An 18,652-nucleotide genomic window follows, 5' to 3' on the forward strand; every position below is an offset into this window, starting at 1 on the left:
TGTTTATATAAATTATTCTTATTGTATGCGAGAAAATTTGTCAGTGATATACTAGCATCAAAGTTGTGTTAGACTGGGATAACATGACCAATATATCCTTTATATACACCTTTTCCTCGGTAGGTTTATTCGAATTGCAAACATACAAATTTTTGTTTTGTCGAAAAGCATTTCGTTTTTATTAATATATATGTGTATATATATGTTTAATAAGAATTGTAAATGGGCTTAAATCAAAGCTAACTACAAATCGCCAAGTTCTCGGGTTCGATACGAAATTGTCCAAATCCGAATGCAAATACGCTTAATCCGACTAAAGACTTTTAAAATTATATTTAAAATATAAAAGCAATGACTATCAATGTTTTAAATTAATCATTCTCAAAGTAATATTTGGTTTGCAGAAAGGAAGCCGACGGCTAAATACGCTTACTAAGTGTATATAAAATTGATTTTTTGTTTTCTTCTCTTTGATTATAATTTTTAGAGCGTTTTGATTAACAAGTCGTAACATACATATAAACCTTATATAACCGCTTTGAATTAGCTTGGTTACAACTTTTAAATGTCGTATGACATATATAGATATATATCTTTAGTAAGTAGTTATATAGGGTATATGGTTGTACACACTTGAGAAGGCTCGAGATAATATCTAGATTAATATTATTATGCAATACATTTGGCTACACACGAACTTGGAGCCGAATTCAAGACGCTCTTCGTTTCTGACTGTGAATTGGATTAGGTTGTTTCTAGGCCTAACAAATCTAGCATAGGATATATAGTTATAAATATATATATATGTATATACTCTATAGGTATGTAAGCCATACATAGTTCTATATATAATAAACTTTCTTTGATTCTGTTTCCATATGAAAATGCAAGACGGGATTCGCTTTGTGCGTTCGTTTCTATTTGCGCACGCCTCCAATGGGCAGCCGGGAGCGGGCCACTGCTGCAGCTGCTCCAGATGCTTGACTACCAACTGCCGCTGCATCCGGCGGCGTATTGTCGAACGTGGAGCTGCGCAAGAGCGTGGGCCGCGACACATTGCCGTTCAACGTATTGGAAGACTTTGTTTGTTGCGTTCTCAAATTGGATATTTGCTTGGTTTTTGTCGTCTTGGTTTTGGCCTCATCCACGCGCTTCCATATATTGGCAATGCGACTCTGCGCCTGGTTAATTTTGACGGCCGCCGCCGATGCCGCTGCTGCGGCACTGCCGCCATTCAGATTCGAATTGCTGCGTGAGGGCGGAGTCGTGCTGGATATTCGGTTCGCTTGGGCGGCCACGCGGGAGGCAGCCGCTGCCTTGGCGCTGGCCAGGCGTATATTGGTATTGGCACGTTGTTGCGGTTTCTGTTGTGGCGGCAGCACCCGAGGCGCTGCTTTGGCTATGATCCGTTTGGGTGAGGCTGCCTTTGCTACGGTCTTTGTTGTTGCTGCTGCTGTTGTTGGCCGCTTTGTGGGCAGCTTGGAGGCGCGTTGCGTGGGACTCACTGGCTCCACGACGGGCACCTGTCCGTTGACATTAGTGGGCTCATCCTTGACAAAGGTGCCCTGCCGCTCCAAACGCGGGGGTGCCGGTGGCGGAGTTGCCTTCTTCTTGGCCGGCAGCCGCGTGCTAGGCAGTGCATTGCGCTTAGCTATGGTTGGCGATAGCGTCTTCGTCTTGGCCTTGGCAGCCGCGGCGGCAGCAGCTGCGCTGCTGTTGCGCTGACTCTGCATGCTGTAGGGCGAGATGTAGGCAGGCTTCTTGCGTCCCCGCACCACCTTAACAGCAGCTGCAGGCTCCAGGACAGGCGGCTGTGGCGGCGGAGTCATCCGCTTCAGCGTGAGCTCCTTGGCCACTGGCGGCGACTGGCCGCGTCCGTGGCACGATTCTGTTTCGGAGTTCTGATCGCCGTCACAGCTGGGTGGATCATCAGCCGGAGCGTGAGTCTCCGGTGCTTCGCTGGAGTTTCCAATGTCGATGTCTGTGATGTAGGTGAACTGCTGCATCATGGCGCGCATGGAGGACAGCTGATCGCTGGGGCAATCATCCTGCAGCAGGTGGAGAGGGCAGTCGATGACCTGCGTCTTGTAGCGTTCGGCACTGCCACGCCGTCGTCCATTGGCACGGGGTGATGGCGTCGCTGGGGCCACTGCAGCAGGCACAGCCTCCACAATCTCAATCTGCAGCGTTTCATTGGGCTCCACAATTTCCAAGGCGTTGCCCGTGATGGTGTAGGTCTTGTAACGATCTTTAGCCAGACGACGCTTCTGCTTGGGCGTGAGAGTGCGACGATTCGGCGAAGGCGTCGAGCCCTGCTTGGGAGTTGATTCCGCGGAGCTAAAGTCCTCGTTCATGGTGGCGTCCTCCTCGTCGTCGAAGTCACAGCAGCTCTGGAGCACAGTCAGTGTCTGGTCGTCACCAGCGGCCGTCTCGTAATTGGACACCGATATGGTGGTTGCCATGCTGCACTCCTGCTCAGCGTCCGCCACCTCCGACTGGATGCTGTCCACGCTGATCATCGAATCGAGTAGCTCGTCCATAAGCGATGGCGGCTTTATGTTGTCCAGCAGATTGCAGCTGGAGTTCACGCTCTCGGCACTGCCCGCCAACTGGCCAAGCGCGCGTCTGGCCACCAGACCAGCTGGAAAGGCCTTGCGTCCAAACCTTGGCGATTTGGTGGGCAAGGCCAGGCGCAACGAGCTCGGTTGCGTATTGCAGGCAGAGTTCAGCGACTCCATGCCTGATGGCGGACGTACATTGTCCAGATCCAGGCTGCCATTGATGCTGAATGTCAGCTGGGTGCTGTCATCGTTGTGCTCATTGTTATCGGGATCGGACGTCTGCAGCAGCTGCAGATTGTCGGCCAGAGCTCGCGCCTCGTACGCAATCATTGTGGAGTTAGTCATCATGGAGGCGCTGGTGCCATTGAATAGGAGCAGCCTCTGCTGCTGCTCGCAGCTGCGCACCGCAGCGCTCTGCACCTGCCCGCCCAGCTGAAAGTTGAGGCCGGACGACAGACTCTGCTGACTCTGCTCGGACTGCCCGGTGAGCGTGTCGCTCAGAGTGTGACTATCCAGGGAGTTGGGCTGCTGGAAGTTGGCATCACCGTTAACCACACCCAATGAGCACAGCAGTTGCGTCTCATTGGTGGGCGTGATCTCGGCAAAATCATGCAAATCCTGCGCCTCTGTAGCATCCGCATCCATATCATCCACATCAGCATCATCCAAGCTAAGCGTACCCAACACAGGTGCCGTTTGGCTAATGCTCGGGAAGGACACGTCATTGGGACAAGTGTGCTCGTTCCAGGTGTTGCCCTGACTGTGACTGTGACTATGACTTTGACTGTGACTGTGACTTTGACTGTGACTGTGATTGCCCGTGCGCAATTGCTCGGCGGATGTCACAAACTCCAATGTGAGACGCTCCACAGATTTGAGCATCAGATCGGGATCCTTGTGCTTGTCCGCCGTCCGTGGTCGGATGTCATCCGGAATCTCATCCAGCCGCACTGTGGTGTCCAGTATTAGCGATTGATTCGACTCATCGCTGGAACGATCCGCCTCGTTATCCGCTAGGACCAATTTAGACCCAGTAACGATCGCGTGATCGATCGTGTTCTCGATCTCTGGACTTGGAGCTGGACTTTTTGCTGCGTCTGTGTCGATGTCGATGCCGTGCCTGGGTGACAGATGGCTCTGCTGGCTGGCCGGTTGGCTGTTGTGTTGATGGGTTGATGGTGCGTGCGATTTCTGCTCTACGTCTGGAGCTGCTGCTGCTGTGCTGTGGACACTTGCTGATGTAGTAGCCGCCATTGGGTGACACGGTTCCAATGCAGCTGCAGACGTAGCCTGCCCGTTTTTTGGCACGGCATTTATTTTCTTCGAGATGCCCGTATTGATGCACTCCAGCAGCAACTTCTCATCCTTGCGCTCGCGCTCTCGCTCCCGCTGATGATGATGATGGTGGTGATGACGCTGCCGCTTCGACTGCACTGGCAACTGCACGGGCAGCGAATCGAATTGCTTCAGATTGGGATTTGAGTGTGCCGCTGATTGCTGCTGCCGCTGCTCCTGCTGTAGTTGTTGCGATCTGCTCGGCTCCTTGGATTTGTACATGCCATTCAAAATGCACAGCTCGAAGAGCGACTTGGACTGATTGTCATTCGAGTCGCTGGAGTCCACCGAGCTGTAGGATTCCTGTTGCACCGTCTTGCGCGCACTCATTGCCGAATTCAAGGAGCACGCCGAGGTGGCCGCATTGATGGCTATGGGCTGAGACGACGAGCACAGCGAGCTGGAGCGCTTGCTGCTCGTTGCGCTCGTGCCGCTGAAGCCCAGATTCGACTTGGGTCTATTGCAGCCGGCGGCAATAGCCTGCTTGAATTCAATGAAGATTCGGATTAGCTCACACATTTAATATGATACTCCCACTGCGCTCACCTGACTCAGCAAATTGGTGTCATCCTCGGAGTCAATGGACAAAGAGCTCAACGAATCGTCCTGCCACTGCGGCGGTCGATTGACTTTCTCCTGGGCTGGCGCCTGACTCTCTGACTTCACGGCAGATGCATCGGCAATGCTGAAATAGATATATTCACATTTGTTAATCACTTGACATGGCCTCATGGGCACCTGAACAACTCGGATCCTGAGCTATAGATCAACATTTCAATCATACTTCACCAACGCTTACCCAGTTGTTTCCTGCAGCTGCACTGCAGGTCCGACCAGACTGGAGCCCACGGTTAGATTGGACAAACCGGACACGACCGAGAAATTGCAGGGACTGTCCTCCACCAGATATTTGCTCATCTCATCGCTGACGGGCAAATAGGTGGAGAGCATGTTGCCACCGCGGCGCAGCATTGCAATGGGATCGTCGCCAAGAGACGCAGCTGGCATCGGGTTGGGCTTCTGCATGCCGTCCCGTATGCACTGCTGGAGCATGGCAGCGGCTCCAGCGCCAGCGCCGCCACAATCGGACGCATTGGAGGAGACGTCGTCGGACAGATTGAGCGAGCAACGCTGTGGCTGTGTTTCAGCTGTCGAGTTCATGGATATGGCCGAGAGATTGGTGTTGCTGCCCACCTTGGAGAGCAGAGCGGGCGTGTCCTCGGTGCAGTAGCTGCGTGTCGTCTCCTCGGCAGAGGCTGCTGCAGCTGCCCTTCCTGTTTCAGTTCCAGCTCCACTGCCTGCAGCTCCGCCAGTGCTCGCAGTCGCAGGACGCTGCATGCCCATGTTGATGCAGCTGGCCAGCAGCAGCTCGTCCTCCTTTTCAACGTCGTTGTCCTCGCCCATGGGCTTGTCATCGTCGACAATGCTCAAGTTGCTCAGGCTGGTGGCGCCCGAGAACTGTGCGGGCGTGTTCTCCACATTGAATTTGCTTAGATCATCCTCGAAGACGCTGCGCAACGGCTGCTGGCGTCTACCACTGCCGGCAGGCAGGGCAACGCTGGCGCCTGCCACGCTGGTGCGTCTCGGCGACTGCGGCATGCTCTGTGTGGGCGAGTCGGGCAGCTCTGAGGGCGAGATGACGCCGCTGGCCAGGCGACTAAAGTCACTGACCACCGAGCTCTTGTCATCGCAATTGGCCACATCCACGTCCAGGGAGTCCATGGAGCTGCGCCGAGAAAACATCAGCGGCGTCTCGAGCGCCGAATTGGTTTTGGCTGGTGTTGGCTCCTCCTGCGGCTGCACCTCTGGCTGCTCTGTTTGCTGCTGCTCCTCCAGCTTGACCGACTTGCTGTCTGCCTTTGGAGCCGATTTGCCAGGCTCATCCAGACTGCTGAGCGAATCGTAGCGACTGAAGTAGCCGGGAGTGCCTTCCTCACAGTAATTGATGGGCTTCTCGGGCGTATAGGAGCCAGAAGCCAGCGCCGAGGACAACTTAGAGGATTGCTGCTTAATGGGCGCCTGCGGTTGCCTCAGGGCATTATCCTCCACGCCGCTTGGCTTGATGCTCGCCTCGGCGGGTGGCGATGATGCGGCATCCGCTTCAGCTTCCGCTTTGGCCGCCTGGCGCAAGTCAGTGACAGACGCCGCATTCGATATGACATATGGCGTATCCTCAGTCTGGTAGCACTTGACACTGTCGTCCAGCACGAGCAGGATCTCCTGACCCTCGCCCGTTGCCTTGGCACTCGGTGCACAGCCCGCGGCGGACTTCATGTCCGACTCCAATTGGTTCTCCGCATAGCGCAGACTAAAGTCCGTGGGCTGATCCAAATCCGTTTCCTGATATGTTGTTGCTTTGCCACTGCTATTGGCCGCTCCTTCGCTATACTTGGCCGAATAGTCAATAGGCTGCTCCTCCGTGGCCTCCACATCATGCTCCAACTCCAGCTCAAAGTTGCCCTGCCGCTTGGCCGCATCTGAGCGCATCAGATGCTCGTAGGCCGAGTCCGACTTGGCCGAATAGACGGAGTCACGGCTCTCGCTCTTGGTCAGCAGGGCGGAGCGCGACAGACGCGTGGGAGCCGGATGGCGTCGCGCCTTATGGGAAATGACGCTCGTGCCGATGCTATTATTATTATTATTGCTATTGCTAATGCTGTTGCTGTTGCTGTTGTTGCTCTCCAAGTTGTCACAGGTCTCGGCATGTCGTTCGCCCAGCTCCTGCTGCAGCGCCTTCTGTTTGCGCGCTTTCAGCGTGGGCAGCTGCTTGAGACCCATGGAGCGGGCAATCGGATCCAATTGATCCTGATTCTGCACAGCGGGCCGAAAATTCAAAAGATTCTTCAGCGCCGATGAGCTGCCCTCCGAGATCATGGCATGCTTGGAGTGTATCAACGAGCGCAGCATCGGCACCGCGCCATTATCCCATAAGAACTTCTGATCCTCCGGACAGCGTGCGGACAGATTCCACAGGGTGCCGCACGAGTTGCTCACAACAGTCAGGCTCTCCGACTTGAGCTGCTGCAGCAGAATGGCCAGGCAGTTGTGCTGGCGCAAGATCTGACGATACGGCTCACACACGGCTATGTGGCTAGAGACATTGCGCAGAATGCCGCCGGCATTCTCGATGATCTTGAGGGTCTTGCTGGGCCCCTCATAGCTGAGCATGCCCACCAGGAAGGCGAGGGCGCCCTCGACGGCACAGAACTCCGCCTTGTTGGTGCTGCAGTGGGCCGAGAGGTTCCACAGTGCCGAGAGGATGGCCTTCAACGTATTCTCGCTCTTGTTGCGCATGGCCGCTCTGGCCAGTGCCGTCACAGTTCCGATCTCGTTGAGCACCGCCTTCATGTTGCTGTCCGCGCGCCAGGAGAGATTGCGCAGCACACTGGCTGTCACCTGGAGCAGATCGTCGGGTCCGCTCGTGTCCAGCTGGGCGACCAGCGCCTCCATGAACTGCTTCTGGCCGCAGAGCAGCGCCTTGTTGTTCTCATCGCCGAACGTTAGATTGGTGAGCGCCATCAGCGCGTAACGCCGCAGCGAATTGCAGCACTGATCCTCCGGCTTGGGTCCGTGCACAGCATGATCCAGGTGCACCAGATTGGGTATCACCTGCAGCGCGCCCAGCTCGCACATGGCATGCCGATGCTCCTCGTCGAAGCTCACCTTCATTAGGGACGATATGGCCGCCAGCGGATGACGATCGGAGTCATCGGCTATGGCCTCGCCGCCGCTCTGCAGCAGCGTCTTCAGGAAGTTGCAATAGTCCACTATTTGGTCGAGCAGGCGCAACACCTTCGCCTCCCGCCTGCCCGCCTTCTCGTCCGGGTGGCTGTGCACCACATTGTGCAGCGCGAGGCTGGCGCACTTGCGCACCTCCGGCTCGTTGTCCGGCGCATGCATCATCTGCACCAGCAGCGGCATGCAGCCGGAGCGACGCAATGTGGCACAGCTCTGACTATTCGCGGACAGCTCGAGAAACTTTTTCGACATCTCCAGCGGATCGTTGGAGCCCAGCATAGACAGCAGCGAGTAGACACACTCCACCTTGGCGCCCAGCGTGGCATCCACGTCGTTTGTGCTCGTCCAGGCGGTGCCTTTGGGTAGGCGTGGCAAGGGCGGCGGCGCTGCATCGGCATCCAGGAAACGAGAGAGCGTATACGAGGGCTCCTTGCTGCGCGAGGCCCGACTACCCACACTTGTGCCCATCACCCCGGCTCCTACTCCTGCTGGAGAGCCCAGACGCTGGGCTGGCAGCAGCTCCTTTTGCTGTTGTTGCTGCGCCGACTGCCGCTCGAAATTCCGATCTAGGCTTCGATGTTCGCGCAGCTCCTGTGCCAGCATATAATCAGGCGGTATTGGATTCTCATCCAGAAAGTGCTTGGCTGGTTTCTTGGCGCCAGCTGCGCCGCTGCTTTGGGTGTAGTGCAGCGTATTATCGTCCTGGGTGAACTCCTTCTTGGTATAGCCACTGGCGGCCAGCTCGTAATCGCTTATCTCGCCATCCCGTTCGAATTTCTTGTCCATTTTCAGCTGCTCCCCGGCGGCAATTCTATAGCCATAATTCTCCTCATAATCTGGCGGCGCAGCTGCATCATAGTCTAAGAAATGTGGCTTACGCTCGGGCACAGCATCCACGTCGACGTCGACATCCACATCCACATCCGCATCCGGATCAACATCGATGTCGGTGTCGTCTAGGCACACGCCCGCCATGCCCAACACAATGCTATCCTGGCCACCGCCATTCCCCTCCAGCTCTGATGCGAGCGTTGGCTGCAGCATGATCACAGCTCCCGACTGGATCTGGTTTGGTATTCAAAGCCAAATGCCAGAGTCAATGCGCCATGCCCTGCAATTACGAGTGAGAGGCGTTGGTTATAAATTTCAAGATGAGTTGGCCGATCAGCTGGGCGTCGAGCGTCGCTCTTCTATTTATAGCTACAGCTACATATGTATATCTGCGCATCTATCTCTATATATACGCGCATACATACATATATACATGTATATATATAGCCTGCCCACCACCGGTTGGCCAAGTTGGGCCCTTGAGCGAGACGCTGGCAGCTGCAGCAATTGAGACTCCAGAATATCAGGTGTAAGCTCAAGTGTGCGGTCTGTAGCAGGTAATAAACGACTCAACTACGAGCTGCCATAGGCAACGGCTATGAGATACCCTTGAAAACCAATATGTGAAAATATTTTATAGTTTACTTTGTGGGTGGGTGGCTTCTAAGGTATTCTACATACATATGTGTACTTATCATAGTCTCTCTCTTTCATTTCTTCACTTGCCTTCCCTCCTTTCCCTTTCTTTTGTTTTCCTTCATCTCTTTATCTCTCTGTTCTGTTCTAACCTTCTCACTTGCTCTTTCTCTATCTACCCCATTCTCTTATTCTATTTCCTTGTCCCTGTTAACAATACGTACTCTCAAAATTATGCAGAAAATCAGTGAGTATTCTATATATAAATCATCATATATTATGCAATTAACAAAATAGATATTTGGCATAATATACCCTGGCTAGGCGCTACCCAGTGCTAATATAAAAGCTAATACAATCATTATGATCATGATTGTGATTGTAATTAGCTGGCGCTGCATCTATTTTTTTTAGAAAGTTAGCGGATCGGCAACGTCTTTTTGCGGAATTTCCAGTGCATGAAAAAGATACAGATGCGTTTTCAGCTGCATAATTTCATTGTTGTTGTTGCTGCTGTTATATTTCTCATTTGAGCTGCCGTTGAGTTATGCGCTTTGCAATTGGCGACTGCATTTCTGATGGCAGCGGCGCATGCGCCGTATAATTGGATATATGCGTATGCACACATCTTTGGGTGTATATGAATATACATATGTATGTATGCGTGTGTGTGACATGGTTAAATTTTGTATTCTCATGGATAAAGCTGCTTAGCTTGTGCATTGTGGCACCCTAAACGTAGATCATATATGTATGTACATATATGTACATATGTATGTGCTTCAGGCTCCAATTGGCAAATTCATCAAAAACTAATTTGAAAATAGAATGTAGTCTTCCAATTGGACGGAAATGAATGGCAGAACGCTAATCATTCGCAATATATGTAGATCATTTAAATGGGCTACAGTTGTCATTCGAAATGTATTGAATAAATTAAATTAAATATGCAAAAAGTAATTTAATTGAAAATATACATACTTTATCATGTGTATTAAACTTGCATTAATGAAAAATTCAAGAATTTTTCTTGTTTATAGTTCTCTCTCAAATTATTAAATAGTTTTTAGTGGACAATCACTGTACACGTATATTACGTAGACAATTCTAATAAGCACCGCGATACACTGTCCAATCGTATAAATATGGATATACGTATGTATGTATGTATGTATATATATATATATGTATATATGTACATATGTATGCAAGCCAATAAATGATTCGCTTACTCAACCCATGTGCGACCCTCTTTGAAATATAATACGTAACTATACAAATTCAGAACAGGCTGATAAGAAACACTCTGATAAATGCAGCACATTCTTTATGTGTAATTTGGCTTGTGTGTGTGTGTGTGCGTGTGCATATTTACGTACATACATATGTGTGTACTTATGTACGTAGCCGGCATTTTAGCATGTCGAATGAATCAACAGTTCATCAATTAGTCAAAGCCTAAGCAAGTGTAGTATATGTACATATATGTACATATGTATGTATGTATATTTTTACGTATTGTTGGCAAGTATCACAAGGAATTCGTATGCGTCACTTGTCTAGTCGGGCGCCGCTTCTCCCGCTGTCTTGCGTGTCATTAACCGAGCAGCTAGATGTACATATGTATGTAAGTAACTACATATACACACATACACACACTTACATCTGCGAAGACCACAAAAGGAAGCGACGTTTTGGCTTGGCACACATTTTGCATACCGAAATCCAAACAGCAGAACTATCGCCAAAGCAGTATACGATTGAAGATTGAGAAATGAGATGGGCAGACAACAGGCATTAAAAGAGATATGATGGAAGTATGCGCAAAAATACGACGAATAAAATTGTGGCAAGCAAGCTTGAACTTAAATACTCTCTCTAACTTGTTATACATAATCAAAGAAAACTTTGATGTGCATAAATGGACGCAAGACAAATATTGTTAATAATATATTTGACACATACAAATGAACTTATGTAGATTTATTTTTAGTCATATTATTAAATAATATATTTTATTTATGTTATATGTAAAACTTTATCGTATAATATCAAATTATAATAGCAAGGGAATGATCGTGAAATTTTTACTATAATAGTTAATATTTTCTTCTTTTTGTTTTAAAGAAAGTTGTTTAATATTTTCATAAAGTTGTATATATTATTTATAGAGATACGATGTCACAAGCTCAAAGACAATGCTTAAGTACTTTCTGTGCCATAATAAAAGTACGCGCCCGTTCCCATAAATATGACTGTCGGCATATACATGTACACAAACACATTCACATATGTATGCATGTGTGTATGAGCATGCCAGTATGTGTTATTTTAATGAACGTCTTTCGCTTCTGTTTTTATTGCTGTTTTCATTTAGTTTTGGTCGTTGTCCAGTTTTTCTTTTTGCAAGCGAAGATCATTATTATGTAAATGGAAGCAAAGTAAAAGGGAAACTAAATACTTTAACTAAGCAAGTTGGTTTAACTATTTCGCGACTGTCGCTCTTTCGACCAAAAACAAACACAAAATAAACACAAAAGCAACCAAAGCGAGACCCCCAGAGCATGCATAATAAATAAATATGTACATATGAATACGCATACAAATGTGAGCAGTTACAATGCAGACGCAGTGATTAATTATGGTAAACAAGAGTGGGAAAAAATGACCGAATAGAAATGAAAACTTATCAATTAGCTGAGCTACATTCACTTTGCAGCACTAACAGCAGCAGCACAAGAATAAAAAAAAAAAAAAAACTAAAAACAACAAGAACAACGCGCACACAGCCTATGCAGTTGATAAAGGAGCCTGCAGCTTGAAAAGACAATACAGATGCACAAGCATACACCCACACACGGCGCAGCCGCTTGCGCACACACACACGTTTCTGCTCACTCTCATACACACACACGTATACGCGCGCCAATTGGATTTTATTGATTTTTCCTGTAAAAGGAATATGCACGGAAATGAGAAACGCCAAAATAAAACTAAAAACTTGACAATTATTTAATTGGTTTTAGTTAATAAACTTGCCATAAGAGCGTGGGGTACAACTATAACGTGTTTTTTTTTGGTTGATTATTTTCGTTGGTTTGTCACATACACACAAAAAATAAAGAAGATTTTATTGAGTCTCCCACACAGCGACAATTTAGTTAGTGCATACCTTGCCCAAAAGTTCTAAATGGCTCGTAACAGCTGCTGAGTTGAGATTAGACACCATTCATGCTTTATCTTAGATGTTTACTTTGAGCGATTGCATTTATTTATAAATCTTACACATTTCGCGATAAAACCAAATAATAGCGGACGTACTTTTTAATTTTGATTTACGAGAAACGTCCGTGCGTAGCGGTTCTGCGTTGCACGTCCAATTCTTATTGGTGCTATACTAGTGATGGACTTTCTAACACCGATAGTAAATTAACATTGCAGTCAACTGTTATTAACATTTGTAGGTGGGGATGAAAAATACCAAATTTTGGTTATTTTAACTTTATCAGCTGCTAAAAACTATATTCAAAAATACAATACAAATTAGAAATACAGGAAACTCTTCAGCATTTGTAAATTTTGATCTACTATAATATTCAATATATTTTTACCAAATGAAATTGGTTGAAAATTGTATATATGTAAAGACCGCCTAAACTAGTCAAGATATCGAAATCGATAAAATCTTATCGCAACGAAACAAAGAATCCTATTGTTATCGCAACTGAGTAATCGGTGGCAGTCAGTCGCAAAGCAAACATCAAATAAAAATATATATTAAAATCGCAAATCATTTGTGCATTGACTTCCACTGCCCGTAAATATTCCACACAGTGATACAATGGAGCAAATGGACGTTGATGCCGATATAACGGCCCAGCCGAGTACCTCATCATCAGCGGCTGCATCCGCAGCAGCTGGTGATTCCGCCGGCACCAAACAGCCGCAAGTCAAAGGCAATATAATGGCTGCGACGGGCACGATTGCGTCGGTAACAATTTCATTGCATCCGTTGGTCATCATGAATATATCAGAGCATTGGACACGCTTCCGGGCACAGCACGGCGAGTCGCGCCAGGTGTACGGTGCACTGATAGGCAAACAGAAGGGTCGAAATATCGAGGTGATGAATTCATTTGAGCTAAAAGCCGATGAAATCGCGGACGAAATAATCATCAACAGGGATTATTACAACAAAAAGGAGCAACAATACAAACAGGTAAGTTTAATCATAATATATCAATAAATTTATCTGATAAAAAATTATTGATATGCAGGTGTTCAGCGATCTGGATTTCATTGGCTGGTATACAACGGGCGACAGTCCGTCCGCTGGCGACATAAAGATCCAAAAACAAATAGCCGAAATTAACGAGTGCCCAATCATGCTGCAGCTAAATCCGTTGCCACGCAGTGTCGACCAGTTGCCCGTGAAACTTTTCGAATCGCTCATCGACCTGGTCGATGGCGAAGCTACCATGCTCTTTGTTCCGTTAACCTATACGCTGGCCACCGAGGAGGCAGAGCGGATTGGAGTGGATCATGTGGCGCGCATGACAACAAATGAATCGGGCGAAAAGAGCGTCGTCGCCGAACATCTGGTGGCCCAGGACAGTGCTATCAAAATGCTAAATGCTCGCATCAAAATCGTCTTGCAGTACATTAAAGATGTCGAGGCCGGAAAACTAAAGGCGAATCAGGAAATACTTCGAGAAGCGTATGCGCTATGCCATCGCCTGCCCATCATGCAGGTGCCCGCCTTTCAGGAGGAGCTGTACACACAATGCAACGACGTCGGCTTGATCAGTTACCTGGGCACGCTGACTAAGGGCTGCAACGACATGCATCAGTTCGTCAACAAATTCAACATGCTCTACGATCGCCAGGGCTCGTCGCGTCGCATGCGAGGACTCTATCCCTAAGTAGACATCTGGAGATATTTATTTTAAATATATTTATATATATTCTGAATTGCTGCCCCATTAAATGTGAAACACTACAAAGATTTAGTAAATTTATGGAATGTTTATGTATATATTCAGTTACGGATCTACTTCCTCTGTATTACATATTAAGATAACCTTGAGTTGGTGGAGTATGTGCAGCATGCATATCTTCATTCGAGAATTCCACATAAATCCTACCTGACTTTTCCCACAAAGAATATTCAGGCTTATTTTTAATGCAATTTTTATTATTGTTTGAAAACTACACACACAGTTGGAATTAAGCAGTTGGGGAAACCAGATACATATGTTTATCACTGTCTCATCTGCAGGTGGCTTCAAGCTACTTAAATTCAGATCAAATGTGTCCTAAACACTTAAATACATAAATTTCTGAGGTGGGCCCATTCTTTCTAGTGGTTATAATCGTCCAGTTTGATATTGGCGGCATATTGCTGCAAGAACTCCACTTCCAGCGGATGCATCTCCTTGGCGGGTATGATCAGTGAGTGGAGTGGTCCGCCCAGATCCGTGGCACGCATCCCGTGCAACGTGCTAACTACAATCTGTTGCGTATCTTGACCAACGCGGGCCAGGCCCACACATAACGATTGTTCGTTCAGCACTGTGTTGCGCTCTAGAGCGTCCTTCTTCTCCACAATAGTCAGCAGCTGTTGGGCGGCTTCGGCGACGGTCATGAAACGCGGCGGCATGTACTCCTTGCGTTTGCGCATTAGCGATTCAGGTGTGGGCTCCTTAACTTTAATGTCGAGGAGACAGAGCGTGTGCATATTGTGCAGGCGATTCAGTTTGATTTTATCGTAAAAGCTGTCCGGCTTCCAGGTCTCATCCCAATATGGTATGGAGACGGTCTCGCCAAATTTGTATAGCTGCAGGCCACAACAGCCAATAGCATTCATAATGGATGCATTATGTATGACCTTGTAGGGTATGTTCTTCTCCTTGGCGCGCAGAATGAAATCTGTGTGAGTGGTGGCTCCGAAGGGATCGCCCACCACAAGTAGGGCAACGTCTGACTCCCCAGCACCAGCCAGAATCTCATCGGCTCCCTGCTCCACAAGGTCACGGTCGGCTAGCAACAGGGGACGCCCGTAAAATTCTTGCTAAAAAAATTAATATTAAAATATAAAACTACATAATTCGATATTTTATTTTTGCGCTACGCGCACCGCGGTCCCTACTCACCATTTCCTCAAGGCTACAGCCGAGAATTGAGGTATACATTTCCAGGTACACACGACTACATTGCTTTACAATTTCAAGGCCTTTCACCGTGATATCCTTGATATCGCCCAGACCGAGTCCAATTAAGTAGAACATGTTGCTTGGTAATTTGCGCAACTCCCAATTGTTGTGCTATATGTTTTACTATTTATTGTTTTCTTTTGTTTTTGTAACTTTTGTATTTATGTATATATTAAAGCTCTGCGGAAACCGACACGTGCCCGTTATATTAGATTTGCACCTCGCTTGTTGCTTCTTCACGCGCGGACGACGCGATTGCACTAACATCTGTTTTGCAGTGTTGCCGTGTGCGCCATTTTAAATTTGATTTAATGGCGCCGAAATAAGCAGAGGTCACAGTTTTACTTAAATTAGAAAACAAATAATTACGTAGCCTTTGCAACACGAAATAACCATTGCAAATTTGTATTGGTCAATAAAACGTTTGTAAAATTTATGAACTCATTTATTTAATTTGTTAGGCAGGGCTACCTCTATAATTAAAAAAATACTAAAATGTGTAGAATTATGTTTTCAGCATTGCTATCGTTATCGAAAGAATCGATTTATTACTGTGTATTCCACGTGCGGCTCGAGCCATAATTTAGTTTCGTATATTTCTGTTTGTTTTCAAAGTATAAAAAAAGTAAGGATGCCGGCCGTAAGGAAGCCCAAGCCCCAAATGGTTCAGAAACAAGTAACGCCTTCCAAATCACCGGCCCAAGCCAAAACCGTAATTTCTGGGCAGGTAAGTTACGTACTGAAATGAGAAGCCCCAACTAACGGTGCCTAAACTCCATTTTTGCAGTTAAAAAAGAAACTAGGCAAGGCGAAACCAGCTCCAAAAGAGCGTAAGGAGCGCGGCGTAGTTTTCATCAAGCATTTGCCACATGGATTCTTTGAACAGCAATTGCGTCAATATTTCAAGCAGTTCGGACATGTAACGCGGCTGCGACTCGCACGCTCCGAACGGACCGGCGGAAGCAAAGGATATGCTTTTGTCGAATTCGAGTATCCAGAGGTGGCCAAAGTGGCAGCGAATACCATGGACAACTATCTAATGTTTCAGAAAGTGGTCAAAGCAACTTATATACCACCAGAGAAGCAAAAGATTAATTACTTCAAGAATACTGTGAAGAAAGTCACTAATAAGGTGAGCCAAGATAGAAGAACAAGCATAAGAGAACATTAATATACTTAAAATATCACATTTTCAGGCTGGCAAAGAGATTTATGTTTCGGACGTAACCAAAACCATACAGCGCAGTGTTAAGCAACACAATGATTGGACTGAAGCTGCTTGCCAGAAACGCACTGTCGCAGGCATTAAGAAACTGAAGCAAATGGAAAAGAAGTACAAGCATTTGGGTATTGATATATCCAATCTCATTTTGGAACCAGTCAAGAAATTAAAGGACACGGAGCAATCGAAACCGTCAACGAGCAAAAAGCCAAAGGGTGAAAAAAAGGAACCGGAGCTGGCTGACCTCTTAGGCAACACCATTACCGAGGACTCAGATGATGAAGACTATGTGGATGCAAGTGATGATGATAGCGAGCCAGAACTTAAGAGCGCTGAAGATGACAGCGATGATTCTGAGGAAGAGGATTTAAAAGCGGTGAAGCCAAAAGCGGCACCCAAAAAGGTGCAGAACAAAAACACAGGCGCTGAGCGCTTAGTCGAGTTAACCAAGCGCAAGCCGGGCACAGGCGGTGTACAGAAGAAGAAGAAGCCTGTCGCAGCGCCCAAAGCTGCCCAGAAGTCAGCTACAAAAACACTGCAGCTGGCTGCAGCCAAACAACTGGCCAAGCCATTGCAGAAGAAGATTGGCAAGAAGCTAAAGAAGTAGAATTATAGTATATTTTACCATATTATTTAAGTAAAAAAAAAAAATAAAATAAACATTTTGTATAAAGTAAACTAATTGTCGGCTTTCGAAGACCCGGACATCTCAAGTTTAACGCGTTTGCACTTCATGCGACGATTTTGAAACCAAACCTTCACCTGACGCTCGCTCAGCTCCAGGGCGACGGCAATCTCGTAACGTCGCAGCCGTGTCAGGTAATTGGAGTAGCGAAATTCCGCCTCCAGTTGCTTGAGTTGGGTTTTGGTGAAAGCCGTGCGTTCCTTACGTTGTGAACTACTGCTGCTGGCTGCTGTGGCATTTGGTTGATCCATGGTCGTGGCTGAAGCTACGCTGGCTGCCAGTTGCAGAGCGTGGCAGCTAAAAACCGCAGTAGAGCCTTCAATCCAGGATTTGTTGCTGTAATCCTCATAGCTGGGTGCATTGGTCGACTCATAGTTGTAGCTGTAGTCAAAGTCCTCGTAGTCATTGACGTAATAGGCGGCCAGATCTGTGCTGCAGTTCTTCATCGTAGTAGCTCCTGCTGATCGAAAACTCTAATTAACACTGAGCTCTCGGGCACACGATGACGCCTCTTATGTCAAGTTCTGTGCACGAACTGCTCATTGGCCGGAGCTCTTCGCAGTCGATTGGCTCAATCTGTTTTTCCACTTAAATGTAAATGATGTGCTGCTGATATGATAATTGTGCGCAACATCTGGACACACAGCCCCCCACAGCCTCCGATTTGACCAGCCGTAACGTCGCGTGCTCTACTCTGCTGTGCTCAGCTTGCCTTTGCCTTTGAACACTTGTGACACCCACAAACTATGTTGTTGTTTTCTCAAGACTCGGATGGCAAAACAAAACAAAAACAAAAGACTCAGCTAGAAACGGAAGTAGCTGCTGCTCACATGTGTGTGTGGCTACTAGGTCTAGCAACAAACATGAGTCAAGTGCTTTGTGCGACTGAAAGATATCTAAACATTTTTTAATATCGCTCATAAAAGATCCCGTAGAGGGATGGAGGAGATGATTGTCAATTGCACGCACTTTTTACTTTTTGCGCATCATTTCACTTGGCTACGGTGCGGATATCCACATCGGCAGCTTTGTCCACTGATATTGAACGGTACTCTTTACTTGCCTATCTTCCACTTAACTTCAATAGTAGAGTAGATGAATTGAAGAAAAAAGACTAGCATAGTTATAAACTATATTTATAGAATTTAAATTAGCAAAAGACCCGCCAATCTAGACAACATCTGGCAACGCTATTAAGTGAATTGTCTTTTCTTGCGCTTTTCAAAAATAATCATACCTTTATTTTTTGTTTTGTTTTGTTTTTTATTTCTGACTTTTTATTATTGGAGTTTCCACTTATTGATTTATAATTCTGCATTTCATATCTAGCTCAATAAATTTAGTGGCGCCACCGTACGATAATAAAAATATGGTCATGTAAAAAATCGAATAATACTGTAATCGATATCCACGCATACCTAGGTGAATAAAT

General features: G+C 47.2%; 5 protein-coding genes across 6 annotated transcripts; 2 read left to right on the top strand and 3 right to left on the bottom strand.

Annotated features, from left to right (window-relative positions):
* Positions 1–149: 149 nt before the first annotated feature.
* Apc (APC-like) lies at positions 150–12,522 on the bottom strand. 2 transcript variants are annotated; one of them, XM_030382567.2, is made up of 4 exons: positions 12,423–12,522; positions 4,696–8,745; positions 4,443–4,581; positions 150–4,376 (listed from the first exon to the last, which is right to left on the bottom strand). In XM_030382567.2, exons 2-4 carry the CDS (start codon positions 8,676–8,678, stop codon positions 918–920), a joined length of 7,581 nt encoding a protein of 2,526 aa, XP_030238427.1. In that variant the 5' UTR covers positions 8,679–8,745; positions 12,423–12,522; the 3' UTR covers positions 150–917. The 2 variants fall into 2 exon arrangements, with proteins under 2 accessions (XP_030238427.1, XP_030238426.1); XM_030382566.2 differs by having other exon boundaries at positions 12,274–12,509.
* A 283-nt stretch (positions 12,523–12,805) lies between these two features.
* CSN6 (COP9 signalosome subunit 6) lies at positions 12,806–14,115 on the top strand. Its single transcript, XM_018104237.3, has 2 exons — positions 12,806–13,320; positions 13,379–14,115. The coding sequence occupies exons 1-2, from the start codon at positions 12,943–12,945 to the stop codon at positions 14,021–14,023; spliced, it is 1,023 nt and encodes a 340-aa protein (XP_017959726.1). The 5' UTR covers positions 12,806–12,942; the 3' UTR covers positions 14,024–14,115.
* A 159-nt stretch (positions 14,116–14,274) lies between these two features.
* On the bottom strand, positions 14,275–15,635 carry Dph5 (diphthine methyl ester synthase). Its single transcript, XM_018104269.3, has 2 exons — positions 15,254–15,635; positions 14,275–15,171 (listed from the first exon to the last, which is right to left on the bottom strand). Exons 1-2 carry the CDS (start codon positions 15,386–15,388, stop codon positions 14,461–14,463), a joined length of 846 nt encoding a protein of 281 aa, XP_017959758.1. The 5' UTR covers positions 15,389–15,635; the 3' UTR covers positions 14,275–14,460.
* A 194-nt stretch (positions 15,636–15,829) lies between these two features.
* On the top strand, positions 15,830–17,248 carry LOC108653632 (uncharacterized). Its single transcript, XM_018104281.3, has 3 exons — positions 15,830–16,040; positions 16,101–16,445; positions 16,510–17,248. The coding sequence occupies exons 1-3, from the start codon at positions 15,945–15,947 to the stop codon at positions 17,140–17,142; spliced, it is 1,074 nt and encodes a 357-aa protein (XP_017959770.2). The 5' UTR covers positions 15,830–15,944; the 3' UTR covers positions 17,143–17,248.
* On the bottom strand, positions 16,783–18,299 carry btn (buttonless). Its single transcript, XM_030382519.2, has one exon. It carries the CDS (start codon positions 17,664–17,666, stop codon positions 17,214–17,216), a length of 453 nt encoding a protein of 150 aa, XP_030238379.1. The 5' UTR covers positions 17,667–18,299; the 3' UTR covers positions 16,783–17,213.
* Between the last annotated feature and the right edge of the window lie 353 nt (positions 18,300–18,652).

This window comes from Drosophila navojoa, chromosome 2 (genome assembly GCF_054131105.1).
Source record: "Drosophila navojoa isolate 15081-1374.11 chromosome 2, UAZ_NAV_1.0, whole genome shotgun sequence".
In the NCBI taxonomy this organism is placed as follows: domain Eukaryota; kingdom Metazoa; phylum Arthropoda; class Insecta; order Diptera; family Drosophilidae; genus Drosophila; species Drosophila navojoa.